The 17,346-nt window shown below is 38.6% G+C and overlaps 2 protein-coding genes and 1 long non-coding RNA gene across 16 annotated transcripts in view; 2 read left to right on the top strand and 1 right to left on the bottom strand.

The window, feature by feature from the left end:
* The first annotated feature begins 1,288 nt into the window (after positions 1-1,288).
* On the top strand, positions 1,289-6,387 carry LOC148782833 (uncharacterized). The gene is made up of 2 exons (XR_016051047.1): positions 1,289-1,420; positions 6,166-6,387. It is a non-coding gene; the product is annotated as an uncharacterized LOC148782833 (long non-coding RNA).
* Positions 6,388-9,292: 2,905 nt separating this feature from the next.
* On the bottom strand, positions 9,293-11,779 carry LOC105420359 (pentatricopeptide repeat-containing protein ELI1, chloroplastic). Its single transcript, XM_020665113.2, has one exon. The coding sequence runs from the start codon at positions 11,707-11,709 to the stop codon at positions 9,736-9,738; it is 1,974 nt and encodes a 657-aa protein (XP_020520772.1). The 5' UTR covers positions 11,710-11,779; the 3' UTR covers positions 9,293-9,735.
* A 1,729-nt stretch (positions 11,780-13,508) lies between these two features.
* Positions 13,509-17,346, top strand: part of LOC18430636 (G-protein coupled receptor) — a 66,607-nt gene continuing 62,769 nt past the window's right edge. For 11 of the 14 annotated variants that reach the window (XR_016051050.1, XR_016051048.1, XR_016051051.1 and 8 more), the window contains exons 1-5: positions 13,509-13,577; positions 15,211-15,279; positions 15,441-15,529; positions 15,664-15,702; positions 16,544-16,597. Coding sequence is in view for 3 of the 14 variants with exons in the window: in XM_011623751.3 (XP_011622053.1) it covers positions 15,234-15,279; positions 15,441-15,529; positions 15,664-15,702; positions 16,544-16,597 (228 nt within the window). In the remaining 11 variants the exon portion in view is untranslated. Of the gene's footprint in view, positions 13,578-15,210; positions 15,280-15,440; positions 15,530-15,652; positions 15,703-16,543; positions 16,598-17,346 lie in introns of all 14 variants that reach the window. The other 3 variants (XR_016051057.1, XR_016051056.1, XM_020665106.2) reach the window with 1 other exon arrangement.

The raw sequence follows: 17,346 nt of genomic DNA on the forward strand, positions 1-17,346 counted from the left end.
AGCAATGTCACTGTTATGAATGTAGAAAATTCCAAAATCTTTCCTTTTGTTGTAATGGTTAATTAATCGACCAAAACGCCCCTGATTTAGCCCCAAATCAGTTCTAAATGAAAGATCAGTGAATACTTGACTAAGTATAAGTATGATTGAAATAAGGCATACTTATGATGTGAAAGGCAATGTACTCATGTTATCATTGACTATGCATGGTTGAAATCAGTTATGCTTATGAAATAGTGAAAGCCACTGCTTGTAAAATAGCGAATGCTCATGAGGCATGTTTATGAAAGACATGTATGCTAATGAATGAGTGAGTGCTTATTGAATATGCCTGACTCAGATGAAGCAAACTACGAATATGATAAATCATCCAATTGTAGTATGTGATGACGTGATGAGTGCATATGTTAAGTGCATGTGATAAGTGCAAGTGATAAGTGCTATGTAAAAATGAATGTGCATGATGTTGAGACATGCTTTGTTATAATGTGTGTCCTGTTGTGACTGATTGGCATGCTTTGAGCATATTGCATGACCATACTGAGATATGTGATATCGTGATATGTGTTATTGCGATGTGACTGTTTGACATGCTTTGAGCATATTGCTTGACCATATTAAGATATGTGATATCGTGATATGTGTTATTGTGATATGTGACTGATTGACGTGCTTTGAGCATATTGCATGGCCATGAGGTGTTAAGTGATATATGATCCAGTGGCGTGCTTTGAACGTATTGCGTTGTCAACTGGTGCCGGCAGCTTCTCTGACTTCCCAATGATGAGAAGGGAGTTAGGAAGATTGTGTGATGGGAGGGTCGCACCCCCCAAATTTTTGTGTAATAAGTGGATCGTGGATTACAAGGCCACCACCTATCGAAAACCCCAAAGCGTGTTGGGGATTGTATGTGTGCATGTGGGAAGGCACTACGAAGTGGGACACCCACTTGTTATTGTCTTCCCTCCAGAGTGATAGTAGTCGTCGTAAGCAATGGGATTGACTTGGCCTGATGAATAGGGCCTCTACTTCAAGGGTAGGTGACCTAGAGAGTGAGTTAGTTAATATACATGTTGATGTTTTCAAATTTATAGTTTTGTGATTCGTTGTGATACTTGGGCTGATAAGACCTGATAGATTAGTGTTTTGAATAATGCATGTGTGATTATTATTTCTTATCTCCGAAAAGAATTACTCATGACTCCTTGCTAGATATAGTAGTAAAGCATGGTATATGATTGTATCTACTAGGCTTTATATCTCATTCCTTTACTTTCCATCCTTGTAGAGTAGTAGCTACAGGTCAGGGGCAGATTGTTAGGTGAGCGTTCTGGCGGCTCTGAGGCATTGCACCTGCCGAGAAGACCTTTGATTGTATGTGTTTGGATGGTCGTGGGCCATGTTATTATTTTTGTCGGAGGTATGTATTTTTGTATCAGAGCCTTTGGTGTGTCAGACGATTGTAATACTCTAAGTTGAATATGTATAAATATAAGTTTTAGTTTTATTTTGTCCAGTTTCTTGTATGGTTGTGTTTAGAGTTTTCCTTTTTTCGTGGTTTGCTTTGTTTATCGCTTCTCTAAAAGCGATGAGCGCACTCCGACCTGAGTGGCATTCGCTACCTTGGGATTACGGACCCGCACTCTGCTGCCCTCCTGTGTGAACGGTAGATAAGGAGCGAGGTCATGTCAGTTATGGTATCAAAACAACTAGGATATGATTCTTAGCCTAGAGAGTCTTAGAAGTGTCCTTATAGTGGTTCTTGGATAGGCTAGTGACTGGGTGTTTTTGTGGTAGGACAAAGATGACGAGGACTCATGCCAACAATAAGAGTTTCAGTAATGACAACACCGAGGCATTTGGGGAATTCTTCCGAACACTGCGGGCGACCCAAATTATGAAAAATTGTATGCTGGCCTCGGTTGCCTCCACCTCAGATCTAGATTGCAGTGGGTTGATTGAAAAGTTTAGGAGACTTGGCCCTCCCGCATTCTTGAGACAAGGAGGACTGGAAAAGGCTGAAAGATGGAGGAGGCAGGTAGAGAAGATATTTGAAGTGTTGCATTGCTCCGATGAGGGACCTTAATGTTAGAAGGGGACGCCGAGCACTGATGGAGCTCAGTGAAATAATCCTGAGAAGAGTCAGGGACTGCAGTGACGTGGGGACTTTTAATGAAAAATACTTCCCTAACTCACTTTGAGCGGTAAAAGAAATAGAATTTATCGAGCTGCAATAAGGAAGATTGTCAGTAGAATAGTACGCAGCCAAATTTGCAGAGCTCTCTCGCTACACGCCACACATCATTCATATAGAGGCACGTAAGGTGAGCAAATTTGAGAGAGGCCTTCGGCTAGACACAAGAGGGAAGATGATATCAGCCAATCTTAAGACCTTCTCCCCACTAGTGGACTTGGCTAGGAAGATAGAGAAGGATTGTGATGATCTTTGACAAAGGAGAGAGAAGCTGAAGGCGAGGGTCCCTCCTTTGAGAGATTTTCAAGAAAGAGGGGACCGGGGAAATGGTAAAGCCCAAAAGACTTTTATGGGCGATGTTAAGTAAAACCAACTAGTACACTATGGCTTTGTGGGAAGCCTGGTCATGCGGCTTTCGAATGCTGGCTAAAAATGAAGGCATGCTTCAAGTGCGACAAGCCAGATTAGGAACTGCCCCATGATGAGGGATGAGCCCAAGCCAAAGACTCAAGGTAGGGTGTTTGCATTTGTGGAGCAGGAGGCGAAGGCTTCCACATTAGAGATTCAAGGTAAGTTCTTTATTTATGGAAGGAGAAATGAAATTCTGCTTGACCCTGATTATTTTACTACTTTGTTGTAGCCTCACATTTTTTTTCTATGACACCTAAGTATTGAATCTGCGCCTTTTAATTATACCTTAGTGGTTGTGCATGCCTTTTTAGTGGCCGGCTTAGAGTTTAAGTACTGGGGGAACATTTGGGAAGTTGAGTTTCACCCCTAGATGTGATTCTTTTAGACGTTCAGACGTTTGGTACCCTTCGAGGCTTAGGTTGGTTGTGTGCTTGTGCTTGTGCTTGTGCCTTAGTAGGTTGTTGGAGTAGAGTGCCCATCTCAAACCCCAATTTATGTGATGATCAAGTATATGATTTTGAGGACAAAATCCTTTTTAAGGGGAGGATAATGTGACGACCCAGATTTTTTCCAGCCTAATAGAGTGTACGAAGGAAGAGAGAAGAAGAGAGAGAACTCGCATGGCAGTGAGAGAGCATGCGGCAGTGAGAGTGCACGATAGTGAGAGAGAGCGCGGCAGTGAGAGCACACGATAGTGAGAGAGCGTGACATTTAGAGAGTGGGTGGCAGCGAGAGAGCGCGTGACAGTGAGAGTGCGACAGTAAGAGACATAAGGTGAGCGCATGACAGTGAGAGTGCGACAGTAAGAGACATAAGGTGTGTGCTGCAGTGCGCGGCAGTGGGAGTGTCGTACACGGTAGTATGAGGAGCAGATGTAGAGGGTGAGAGAGAGTGCAGTAGTTGGAAACAGAAGGAGAGTGTCGCCGTGCACGATGAAGGTGTGAGCTGCTATGTGAGATGTGGGCCGTCGGGCCCAGCTTTATAGGGTGGTCCAAGGGACTTCCTCTTCTTTTCTCTCATGTTTATGAACCACTTGTCCATTGCTTGTTAATTTGTGTGCCTTGTGTATGCCACTTGTAAATTGTGTGCCATATGGAGGTCCCTTGATGCCACTTGTTGTTGCAAGCTACCTCACTTCTTTTCCTATTTATTTCACCCCTTCACACCCCTCTCAAGGGTTCTCTCTCTCCCCCTCTCCCAGCCACGTTTTCCCCTTTGAGCCCTTAGAGCCTCAAGCTTGACCATTGAAAGCTTGACCTTGGAAAAAATACGGTACCATTGAAAGCTTGACCTTGGAAAAAATACGGTGTCGGGGAACTTCAAGTAAGTAGATTCATTTCCATGCTCTCATGATGCATGTTTTCAGTTGATTCATCCAAATATGAAATCATGTGTGTGTGAATATAAGCATGAGCATGAATGTACATTGTATGAGGCTTAAGTTTGGTTATGGATGAAATATCACTATGCATGTGGCTGTATGTTGCAAACTATGCTAGAAGAGGGCCCTGTTTTCCAGAAAAATTGGCCCTTCATTGCATGACGATTTGGGGTAATGAAATTCTTTTGTTGGTCATGAAAAGTTGTGAATCAAGAAATATGTGAGTCTAATATGAGATTAAAGGGGGTTCATGTGGTTGTCTATCATGAATTGGTGGGTTATTGACTGTTCTTTGAGGTATGCCATGATTAACATTGTGAATTTCCAGGAAGTTTTATGCTGTTGTAATGAACCTTTAAGTAGTCAAATGAGGTCCAAACGATTCCAAATTACTGCTGTTTGAAAGATACCGATGCCTACTATGATGTTCATGTTTAAAACTTGTTCAAATTCTTTATAAACGAGAATCTATGCTTCAATTTATGTGAACATGTTACTGTTGGTAGTTTTCACTGAAATTCATATCTAATGTCTCTGTTGCCCTGAGTTTTGGCTAACCAAATGAAGTCCAATTTCTCTCAAATCACTGCCATTTGAAATATCTGTGTGTGTACTAAAAGGTGCATGTTGAAATTATTTCGAAATTCCTTTTAGATTGAAATTTATGCCTTCATGAAAAGGGATATGTCACTGTTAGCAGAATTTAACAGAGTTCAGAATTTGACTTCTGGTGGCAGGAGGTTTTGACAGATCAAATGAAGTCCAAATGCTTTCAAACCACCCCATTTGAAAGATACATGTGTCTAGTATAAAATTAATTATGAAAGCATGTCAATATTTTTTGTGATTTGGAATCGGTGTTCATTTTTCTAGAGTAATGTCATTGTTATGAATGTAGAAAATTCAAGAATATTTCCTTTTTGTTGTAATGGTTAATTAGTCGACCAAAACGCCCCTGATTTAGCCTCAAATCAGTTCTAAATGAAAGATCGGTGAATACTTGACTAAGTGTAAGTATGATTGAAGTAAGGCATACCTATGGTGTGAAATGGAATGTACTCATGTAATCATAAACTATGCATGGTTGAAATCTGTTATGCTTATGAAATAGTGAATGCTACTGTTTGTAAAAAGGCGAATCCTCACAAGGCATGTCTATGAAAGACAAGTATGCTAATGAATGAGTGAGTTCTTATTGAATATGACTGACTCAGATGTAGCAGACTATGAATATGATAGGTCATCCAATTGTAGTATGTGATGACGTGCTGAGTACATATGATAAGTGCATGTGATAAGTGCAAGTGATAAGTGCTATGTGCAAATCAATGTGCATGACTTTTAGACATGCTTTGTTATGATGTGTGTTTTTTTGTAACTTATTGGCTTGCTTTGAGCATATTACATGATTATATTGAGATATGTGATACCGCAATATGTAGTATTGTGATATGTGACTGATTGACATGCTTTGAGCAAATTGTATGACCATATTGAGATGTGTGATACCTTGATATGTGTTATTGTGATATATGACTGATTGACATGCTTTGAGCATATTGCATGGCCATGAGGTGTTAAGTGATCTATGATCCAGTGGCGTGCTTTGAGCGTATTGCATTGCCAACTGGTACCAGCAGCTTCCATGACTCCCCAATGATAAGAAGGGAGTTAGGAAGAGTGTGTGATGGGAGGGTCGCACCCCCCAACTTTCTGTGTAATAAGTGGATCGTGTTTTTCAAGGCCACCGCCTATCAAACCCCAAAGCGCGCTGGGGATTGTGTGTGTGCATGTGCAACGGCATTACGAAGTGGGACACCCACTTGTTATTGCCTTCCCTCCTAAGTGATGGTAGAGGTCGTAAGCAATGAGATTGGTTGGCCTGATGAATAGAGCCTCTACTTTGGGAGTAGGTGACCTAGAGAGTGAGTTGGTTAATGTACATATTGATGTTGTTACACAATAGTATTGGTTCAAATTTATAGTGTTATGATTCGTTATGATACTTGTGCTGATAAGACGTGATAGATTGGTGTTTTGAATAATGCATGTGTGATTGTTATTTCTTATCTCCAAAGAGAATTACTCATGACTCCTTGCTGGATATATTAGTAAAGCATGCCATTTGATTCTACTTACTAAGCTTTATAGCTCATTCTTTCACTTTCCATCTTTGTAGAGTAGTAACTACAGGTCAAGGGCAGTTGGTTGGGTGAGTGTTTTGGTATTTCGGAGAACCTGCATCTGTTGAGAAGACCTTTGATTGTATGTGTTTGGATGGTCGTGGGCCATGTTCTTGTTTTTTTTGGAGATATGTATTTTTGTATCTGGGCCTTTGGTGTCTTAAACAATTGTAATACTCTAAATTTGAATATGTATAAATATAAGTTTTTGTTTTGTTTTGCTTATTTTCTTGTATGGTTGTGTTTTGAGTTTTCCTTTTTTCGTGGTTTGCTTTGTTTACCGCTTCTTTAAAAGCGATGAGCGCACTCCGACCTGATTGACATTCGCTACCTCCAGTGTGAACGGTAGGGGGCAGGGAGCGAGGTCATGATAAACAATTTATCGAAAATAAAAAAAGCAGGACACAATGGTATTGTCCATTATGGAGACAGAATACGTGGCGTGCTATTTGGCAACCAAGGAGGCCGTATGGACTAAGAAATTTCTTAATTGACTGAACTTTCAACCCATGCGTTGTGAGATAGTGAAGTTTTTCTGCAACAACATGGCGTCGATATGCATGTAAAAGGGAGCCACAATTCCATAATAACTATAAACGTATAAGATTAAATATTTCAGTGGGAGTTCCTAGTGTTTGACAAGCCAACTGGAACAACATAGTATGATGTTATTTACCAATGGAACCTAGATGTGTGGCACTGATTGTATGGTTATAGAAAGAAGCAGCTTGTTTGAAAAACTCTTTTGAGTCCATGAGGATTTGACCCTATGCGATGCGGATACGTGATGATCTTTTGTAATAGCAGGTCCATGATTCGCGATGCAATATGAAAGATGGACTATCATGACTTTCAGGATGAGATCGGAGTAATAAAAAGAAAGAGGCGTTGCCTCTATGAGTCCTTTTGTGAAAGGATTGATAGTAAAAGCCATGATTCACGTATTGAGAGAGATTGTGAAGAAGACAGACAGATGGGGATGAGAAAAAGTGAGAAAGAGAGAATGTAAGCCCTTTAAAGGCCAAGTGAGAGATGTTGGTTTATGTGGCCTTTAAAGGCCTTATGAGTGATTGTGAGGAGACATTTGATACAATGGATCATGGACTCAGTGAGAGTGTAGTCCCTCACAGACCATATCATGCAAACAATGTTTGCAGATATCGGACTGTGCTTGACGGTTGAGGCCAGTCGGTTGGGAAAAATCCATATTGCTTGGGTATAGAAAATAAACCAAGAAGGGTTCTAGTGGGTTATCCCTTGATGAGGTCAGAATATGCCCGGATGAGAGAGCCAAGGGACTGTGTGACCCTTGTGTGTGATGGTGGCCTACAGAGATGGGGGCCAAAGCCTCATCCATGTTCCATCATACGGTATGCATATTGATAGACTGTTCAGGAAAGCGAGCAAGCCACCTTTTAGGGTGAAGCGTATGCATGTGCGAGAAATACCCCTATTCACCATGTAGTTGCATTAGGTCTAGTTGACATTGACTCGTCTCTAGGGGAGAACCTGAAATCCACAGACTGGTATAACCATCCTTTGGCTCATCGGCCAGATTTCGGTGACCCACTAATGAGCCTCTGCTTGAACTGTGGGTCATGGGCAACACTGAGTCGACATGATAAAGCAAGTGTGATATGTAATCCACAGTTAAAGATGAAATGCTTCATTATTGATATAATTTCTTGACCATATGGATCATTTTCCTATCAAATTAATTTAATTGTCTTTTTTTTATGGAACATATTATTTTAGAATTATTATTTGAATTTTTATAAATCCCTGGATATTTATTTATGAAATTCGGGTTTATAAAATTAAAGATATTAATTTTTAATGATTTAAATATTCAAATAATATTTTAAAATTTATTTTTAAATATATGAAATTTTATTGGGGCGCATTGTGCACATGGGTCCACCATATTCTAGAAGGTGCGGCCCATAAGTCCCTATCTTGGGTGGCACGCTGCCTTTTGAGGGGAGGCTTATTTCATGGGTAGCACCTCCCCCTCTTTATGAGATTTGTTGATATATTTAATCTCAAATTTGTTTGAGTTGTGTTTTATCCTTAATAGATTTGAGTAAATATTTTAGAAGGCCTATAAGGCTTATGAATATATATTTTGGATAGAGGACAATATTTTCTTTATTAATTTTTATTTGATGGGATAATAGTCAAGGGAAAGGGGGGATAACGGTTGAGCACATTCTGTAATATTGATGACCCATCTATGGAATGAATGACTAAGATCTCTCACCTCACAAATCACCATTGATCGACAGTTCAGATTGAATCTTGTGAGACAACTAATGAAAACCCTAACTCAATTCTCTATAAAAAGGGGTAATCCCGCTTCATTCTAATCACTCTCCACTTCTCTCATATCTCTCTTCATAAGGGGCACGCCCCTCTCACTTCTCCCATCCCTCTCTAGCAAATACCTCACGCCCCACCTATACCTCTTCTCTCTCTTAATGGGCATACCCCACGTAGAGATAAACTCTCTCTCTCTCTTATTTCTCTCCCCAATATCTACTCTACTCTCTCTCCAGGAGTGCGTCTCTCATTCGAAGGGGAATTAAAAAATCGCATCTCTCCCAATTTTGTTCAAAGTCATAGGGATTAAGAAAAATAAAGAAGGGAGAGTTTTTGTCTTAATATTTTGGGGATTGATCACAAGAATCTAGCGTGAGCATAAGGGTTCCATTGAAGAGCTTGGCTGAAAATAGCTTTCCCGATTGAGATTGAATGAAGACCTTCGATCCCGTGCCATCGGATGGTGGTGACTTGGTGTGGGGTATAATAAGTCCGGTTGAAGTAATCTCCAACATTCTTTTTGTTTCTTGCATATTTAATTGTATAGTCTTTATATTCTCAAGCACAAGATTTGAGTTTATTTTCTTTGATTAAAGAAAATTGGTTCATTGGCATCAAAGTTATTAAGATCCTGGATTGGTAAATTTTTATTTTATTTGAAACAAAAGTTATTATAATAAGACTACTTACAAGTGATCTTTGCCAAAGAAAAGAATAGAAAAGTAGTGAGAAAAAAATAAAATCCTCAGTAAAGATCACACTGGTCGAACATTCAGCCCATATAGATAAATTAAGAACTTAAGATTTAAGAAGAAAAAGAGTCCCATAATTTATATATTGACGGACTTAACCCAGTATTTTCTTTAAACAAACAACAAAATGGTGGCCAGAGAGCTGGCATTTTTGGGTGGTTACAACAATCAACAAAAATAATATTGAGATTGTAATTTACAAATTACAATAATTATGTGATTATGTCCATCAATATTGTTACAATGTGAACACTTCTCATTTCCAACTTGTTCTTCTGTGCTATTCCCATTTCATGAGCAAAATAATACCCTCTCATCCTTCCTCTCAGATATTGGCATCTAAATCCAAAGTTGTAATGACTCTTCTCACACCATAACACATGCTCGACTTTGCCTCTTTTTGCTTACTTCGATCCATTGCCACTTTCTGCAAAAATTCCTTGACGCCTTGTTGACTTGCTTGCTGTGATGCCACATTTGAATCAAAAGATGGACTCACCAATAGTCCTTACATGAACAAAAACCATCGTTGAAATGGTGAAACCGAACACGATCCCTAACTAAAATATCTTTGTGATAGATTTTGGATATAAGCTTTGTCCATTCATGACAATCTGCACACACACGAAGGTTCTTCACCACCCTTATAGGCTCATCAAGGCCAAGCTTCAAGAGCCCAAAAGCAATGGCTAGCCTCTCACTATGATAATCAAGAGAGCTTTCCTTTTCTTCTTCTTCAATGTCATGCAACACTGTCATGGTATTTGCCAAGTGCCCTTCTAACTTCAATTTTTTAGAGATCTCGATCAACTTCACATAGATTTCCTCAGACATGGTGTGTGACCTATCGCCAGCTACAAACTCATGAACAACATGTTCACACTCAATCGAGCTCCATCCTGGCAATTTCCTGACACCCCTCTCACTCATCATCTTCCTTACCTCATCTACATCTTCCCACCGCCCTATCCGAGCATAGATATTTGATAAGAGCACATAATTCCCACTACATTCAGGCTCTAGCTCAAGCAATCTCTCAAGCGAAAGCTTACCTAGAGTTAGATCTCCATGGACCCTACAAGAACTCAGCATTGCTCTCCAAATAATAGCATTTGGTGAAACACTCATCTTTTCTATCATCTCCATTGCCTCATTGAGCCTACCTGCCCTACCAAGAAGGTCAATTATGCAACCATAATGCTCAATTTGCGGCTCGACCCCATACTCATTAACCATGATATCAAAACACAATAGGCCTTCGTCAACTAATCCTGAATGGCTACATGCACATAGTACCCCTACAAATGTGATCTCATCAGGCAAGACCTTGGCCCTTTTCATATCACCAAAGGCCATTAGAGCATCCTCTCCAAGCCCATGTATGGCTAACCCTGAGATCAGCGCATTCCAAATGAAGACAAATTCTTTGGGCAAGCCATTAAAGACCCTAATTGCACTCTCAATGCACCCACATTTAGCATACATGTCTATCAGTGCAGTACCCACATATGCGTTCAGTTGAATTCCAGCTCTCCTCAAGCCATTGTGTACATCCTTTCCGATATCGATCGTTCCTAAGCTTGCGCAAGCCGAAAGCACACAAACCATCGTGTATTCATTAGGCTGAACCCCTACTGATTTCATCTCTTGAAACAATCGAAGAGCTTCATTTGGCCTTTTGCTTTGAGAGTACCCACCTATCATGGTGGTCCAAGAAACCACGTTTCTTTCAGGCATCTCATCAAACAACTGCTTAGCCTCATTCATCATGCCCCACTTCGCATATCCGCTAATCAATGCAGTTTGAGAAACTAAATCTCTCTCTACCATTTCATCAAAGACTTGCCTTGCACTATCCAGCTGACGACAAGTTGCATACATATCCAACAAAGCAGTTTGCAAAACCAAATCAAGCTTGATTTCCTCTGATTTTAAGGCCTGCCCATGAAGAGATTTGCCCAAATTAAGCTCTTCAAAGCGTGAACATGCCTGAACACACGAGGTATATGTGTAACTATCTGGCTTGAAACCTTTTCTGCGCATTGCAATGAAGTAAGATATTGCTTGGAACCTGCTAGAGTGAGAAAGTAACTTGATGAGGATATTCCAAAGTATGACGTTGGGTTGCTTTAGATTGTTAAAAATAAGGGACGCATGGTTGGTGTCACCTAAAATTCCAGTCGCTTCGAGGAGTTTGGCGGCAACAAAGGGGTGCTGCTCAAAGCCCGTTTTGATGATGTAAGCGTGGGTTTGGATTAATTGGGGTGGAGATTTGCAGAGAGAGAGGAATGAGAGAATGTGGCTTTCTCTGGCTCTGCAGCTCTCAAAGCTGAAAGTGGAGTTACGCAGGAAATGGTCGTGTTTTCCGCAGACAAGAGGTGGGATTCTCATGAGAGAGACTGAGAGGGGACGGTGGGCTGCGCCGCCCGACTTGCGTTTCTGTTTGTGTGTTGCACAACTGCACTGCATGCCGTCGCAGTTCTATGCAAGGGAATAGCTCTCTCTACAGCTGATCCCCCACCCCCGCCCCCCAAAAGATTTTATAGTCATGCGGGAGCATTTTGTCCCTTTAATGCCTTAGGAAAAGTCGAATAAAAGAGTACTTTTAGTTTTGGGTAATTCAGTGGGGGAGACAGCCTGCTTATTTTTTCAAGTAAATTAGGAGTTACCTTTTTGAAAGTATGAGTGGGGTGATGTTAGTGGTAGAAATGAAAACCTCGATAGGGTGACTAGGATGTGGGGTGCTACCATTACGACCCCAGACCCTTCTCGAATATAATAGTAATTTTTGGACATCAAATTTTGTAGATTTGACCTCTTCAATCCAATAAAATTAACAAAAGGAAATTTCGTAATTGAACCGTCAAGGAGTGCATATAGTGAGTATCTAATAAATTTAATCCCTCAAGCAAAAATTCTAATTTACAGATGTTGTTTTATTTGAAATTTTGGATCCATCTTAATTATAACTATAACTAGATGATTATTTTCAAAATAAAAAAATTGGATTTTAGTTCTTGAGATCTCATTCCTTCAAAAAATTAGATGGTTCTAGTGCAAATCCAAAGATGCCCTTTTTTAGGCACATAAATAGTGAGACCTTCTTTTTTCTTTTTTGTTTTCCTTTGAGGTTGGTTGCAGTTATTGGAGATCACATCCCAAAATTTGAGATCTAAAAGATATTGGTGGTGTAAGTTTTACTCAAGGGAGTAAATGAATAGTATATTCTCTTGGGAGTAGCAAATTTTTTGGTATTAGAAAAAAAGATGTTTTTTCTCTAAGGCCTAGGCTTTATGAAAACAATGTAAAGCTTCACCTCTTATCCTAATTCAAAAAACACTTTGGGCATCGAAAATCTCTATAATAGCTTTATACTCAATTTCCAATACCAAAAATAAAAATTGAAGCTAAAAAAATGCACAGATCTTGCGAATCTCATCGTCAAAACTTTTTTCCAAATAATTTAGGTATGCTATATGAATCTTGGTCCACCATTCTGTCCTATTAGGAACATACCCATAAGTCCTCATATCTTTTCTCAATAATTCTAGCTATGTCATTTTAGCCCTACCCCTAACTCTTTTCTAGCCTTTTACTAGAACTAACTCACACTTCCTAACAAGTGCTATACTGGGTCTGCACCATACATGCCCAACCCACCAAGTCTACTATCTCTTATCTTATCCCCTATTGGTGTTACCCCTAAATTTTATCGAATATACTCATTTCGAATTCCGCCCCTTCTTGTCTTGCCACTCATCCATATCAATATTCTCATCTCTGCTATATTCATTCTATGGGGTATGATATGTGAATACTTATTTGTAGATCGAAATAGACGACCTAGATAATGTGTTATAATATATACACTATTTTTAGGGTTTGAAATCCTAATTTTTCACAACCATAATGCTCAAGGCCGAAGTGATTGATTGAAAGATTCTATGACACTAGAATTGCAATTTTTTTTGTCAAGTTTGAAGTGAGACTTTACTTATTCCAATAGTGTTGCAACCCTATGAAAACATTTTCCTTGGAAAAAATAAACTAATGTTTGAATAAGGATTATCTATTTTTTGAAGGGCGGGATCTAAAAGGTAGAAAAATCAATATTCAATTTTTTCATTTGAAAATAATCATCTGTTCCAAAATTTCGAACCGAAAGAATTCTAGGTCTTGTGGCTAAGGGAGTAGATGCACAGTATGCTCCCAAGGCAGCATTGTCTACTTGTTTTGTTATTATAAAACGGAATAAGGGTCCCAAAACATCGCAGGGGGGCGCTTCAGACTCTCGTTTTCCCGGGCCTTCCGAAAGGCACTCTTGAGCTCTCTTCCAGGTATTTTTCTTGATTATTCAAATTTATAGATTTTTAGATAATTAAATTGCTCAAAATCCGATTAAACATGGCCAATAATGACTATTTTGTGCATTTTTCTTCTAAACGAAAATTCTCATCCGGTTCTTGCATTTCAATTTGGTCAAAATGGTCACAAAAATGGAAAGGTAACACATTTTTTTAGTATATTTCCAAGGAATACCATTGTTTCTTACAAGTGGAGGATAATTATTCTCTTTATCATTAAATCAGAAAACTGTAATGGGTTTTGATGGCGTATGTTATAGTTGGGTAATAGTCTCCCCTATTGAAATGTGCGCTACAAAATGAGTTTTCCAGGTGATTATCTTGTTTCTTAGCGATATGAGAATCAATGCATTGTGTCCAAAATCTTGTCTAGTTGGAGAGTAGAAACCCATGCTACGTCATCATCATCGGAGCCTTTTCCCAACTATTTGGGAAATAATTGAACTTTGGGTTTTCCTGGGAGATCAGGGTTACAATTTGCTCATGTATCTATGGAGTTAATATTAGCATCATTCTTGTTTTTTTATCTTGTATTTCATGGCATGATGTAGGACATTGACGTTCGTTATCACTACATCTGTTATGAGAGATGTTATTTGGATTTTTTATCATTGTCTATTTTTTTGGGTAGTTTATCTGTAGATATCATATTTCGGATATAGTGTATCAATCCGAAGATATTATTTATTTAGAGAAAAGTATGGGTTTCATTGGAGAAAATCGTTTATTTGTTCGAGAAATATGTTTGAATGTCACCGCTTTCTCAGATTCCACTGTTTGGTGATCTAGACCGCCGGATTTTCTTTCTCTTTCATTACTTCGTGATGGCACAACTTCCCTATTCAATGGCTGTAAAAATATGAGCTGTAGTTTCCTGTATTATTGATGAAAATTGGGTAGGGGGCCTTCTCCCCCAGTGACTTACCCAAAAAAAAAAATAATTTTTTTTTAATGTTTTTGTTGAGTTACCTCTTTAGTCATGGCCAAATAAAACTTCTGACATCCAAAAGTATGGAAGAAAGAGTTTTTGTCCTTTTTTCTTTCAACTTTTTTTTTAGAATAACCATGCATGTTTCATTACTGAAATTACACAAAAAAGTTGTAAATAGACAAGTATTCAAACTATGCACATGATGATTGTCATTGAACAATATGTTTAATGTTAAACATGCATGGGTATTCCAAAATTCGTTTATCTTTTCACTCAATCATGGGTATACTAAATTTCATGACTGTTTTTTGAATTACAATGCATGGTGCAATTGTTGTATGAGTTATACATGGTTCTTCCATTCACGTGTTGAGTACCTGCAGTACCATAGGCAACATACTTTATCTTTAAGTTGAATTGGATCTTGCTTATCACTCGATTAATGCTGAACATATACGTGTTGAGTTCCTGCAGTACCATAGGCAACAAGTACCTAGTCTTGTTGGATGGATCTTTTGTTTGTTGAACTTTCACGCTCACTGACTTTGGATCTTTAATCTTCAATTATCAACTATGGTGCAATCAAGCCCGTGAAAAAAAAAAAAAGCGATGAAAAGAGCTGTCTCCGATCATGGAGAAATGTTGACAATTTGCATTTTAAAATATTTTTGGCAGGTTTGCTCCATCCGTGAAGCAACATGGCTATGTATCATCTCAGTCTTTTTTTCTGCTCCACGCTAATTGGTGAGCGTAAAGCACCTTTGATACATGTGCAACTATAAGTTTATAAATTTGCCTTGGCATACATATGTTCGTGCATAACATACACCAGGTTTATTTATATTTTATTATTTCGAGATTTCTGCACCACACAAATTTACTCACAAATTGTTGGTTGTTTGCAGTGGTTTGGCTGGTATCTTCGGTTGATTCAATTGCAGTGCCAAGTTCCAATTGCTATGTCATTGATAACAGTAGCTACATTTATGATTTTGTATCCTATTTGCTAATATTTTGTCAGCTTATACTTATTTTTCTATGGCAAATTCTTTAATTTTAAGTTTATCACAATCGTCATTTTTATTTTATTTCTTTGACTTCAATGTTGCAAATTGAGCTGTTGTTCAGACTGAATGGATTGGTTTTCCTTTCGAATACAGTCAAAAGGTAACACATCTTCTTTTGAATCCTTGTTATTTTACCTATGTCAGGCCTCATACAAGGAACAATTGGCATTGGAAATGCACATGTATTTTCATGTCACTTTTTCAGTAATTGGATGTAATCATTGAAAATTGGTGGCATTCAATTTCCATAATTAAAGAAGTCATTGCCCTCCCTGGCGCACAGAACTTGTTTTGTGATTAATTTTGAGTCCAGTAGCTTCCCCTTTGATTCAGAGCATATATCACTTCAACTTACTGCTGGTCTTGATAATTTAGCCAACATTAGTGGCAAAATGCTACTATACATCATTGGATGTCTATTTACATTGGTTGCAATTGGTCCCCATTCTTGGTGTCACAGTAAGGTGGTTTGTTGTTGGAATAGATTCTTCCTAATGGACGCCATATTCCTTTCAATATTATGGGGCCTCTCAACCATTCTTTATTTCAGTGAACATCATTGGGAATCCCGGTAGTTATTGTTTTCCTTTGTTTTGGTCTCTCCCCTTTGTTAAGATTGTGATAAATGAACGATTTTTGAGAAGTTAGGTCTTCTAAGGGCAATTACATATGTTAATACAAACTTGAATGTGGTAAGATATATGTGTATGTTATGATTAAACATGACATTAAGCATATAAACATGGATAATATGGGCTATTGGTTTTGCATACGACATTGACATTCCCCATCAAGCTGCAATTATGCAGAAGGTTTTGCTCACTTGATAATTAATTCCATTTATGATGCATGAATTATACACTGTTATGACTTCTTTTTGCTGGGAAGTCATTGAGAAAATTGAATGTTCAAATTACTGTGCTATAAGTTCTTTTTTGCAGGATTCAGACTTGGTTGTTCGATTTTGTAAAGACGTGGAGAGCAGATCGCAAATGGTATGACATAGTTTCTAAGGCAAGATTTGGTTTTGTTCATTGTATTATTTGATAATTGTACTTGTAATATAGAGGATGATAATCCATTGTGCATCATATGAGGGCATGTTTGTATTATATATTTATCTTGGTCGTCATTAGTTGTAAGACAGTCCAGTCATTGTGCCCAAATTCATATATATGTAAGACCTACTGATTCCGTTATTCATTAAGGTGCATTGTGACTCTCTCATCTTATTGGAAGTTTGGCTTATTTTCCTCAATGCTTTCCATATATGATGTAGGTACCATGTGGGCCCCACAATCTTAGGTGTGGGCAGTTGATGGGGTCCCGCAAGTCCATCAGCATGAGGGCCTGTAATTTCCAGCATGGACTACTAGTATCTATGTCATTTAATTGTAAAGAAAGTCCCAAAGAGAGTTAATGCATAGACGACGGTGAAATGTGGGAAACAATGTAAGAACTAAATAGGTTGGAAGTTTTTGTTGGGAGTTGATAGGGCTCGTAACTTGCCTAGGAAGTTGTACGGGCATCTAGGGAGTTGTAGGGATGTTTAGGAAATTTCCTGATATTTTATGGGAATGGTGCTGGGTTTTTAATATTTTTCTTGGAAAAGAAAAAACTCGATTATAAAAGGAATGGCATGCCAAGCTTTGACATAACGTAATACTCATTTTAGAATTTCAGAATAGTTCAAATTTGACTTTTGTGGTTGAGCAACATTCTACTGCATGTTCTGTACTTCTCC

Source organism: Amborella trichopoda, chromosome 3, assembly GCF_054954075.1.
Source record: "Amborella trichopoda isolate Santa Cruz 75 chromosome 3, AtrichopodaSantaCruz75HAP2 v2.0, whole genome shotgun sequence".
Taxonomy (NCBI): domain Eukaryota; kingdom Viridiplantae; phylum Streptophyta; class Magnoliopsida; order Amborellales; family Amborellaceae; genus Amborella; species Amborella trichopoda.

What these genes read in the sequence shown, in the direction of transcription:
- LOC105420359 (XM_020665113.2), bottom strand. Translation starts at nt 11,709, where the DNA reads ATGCAGTGCAGTTGTGCAACACACAAACAGAAACGCAAGTCGGGCGGC.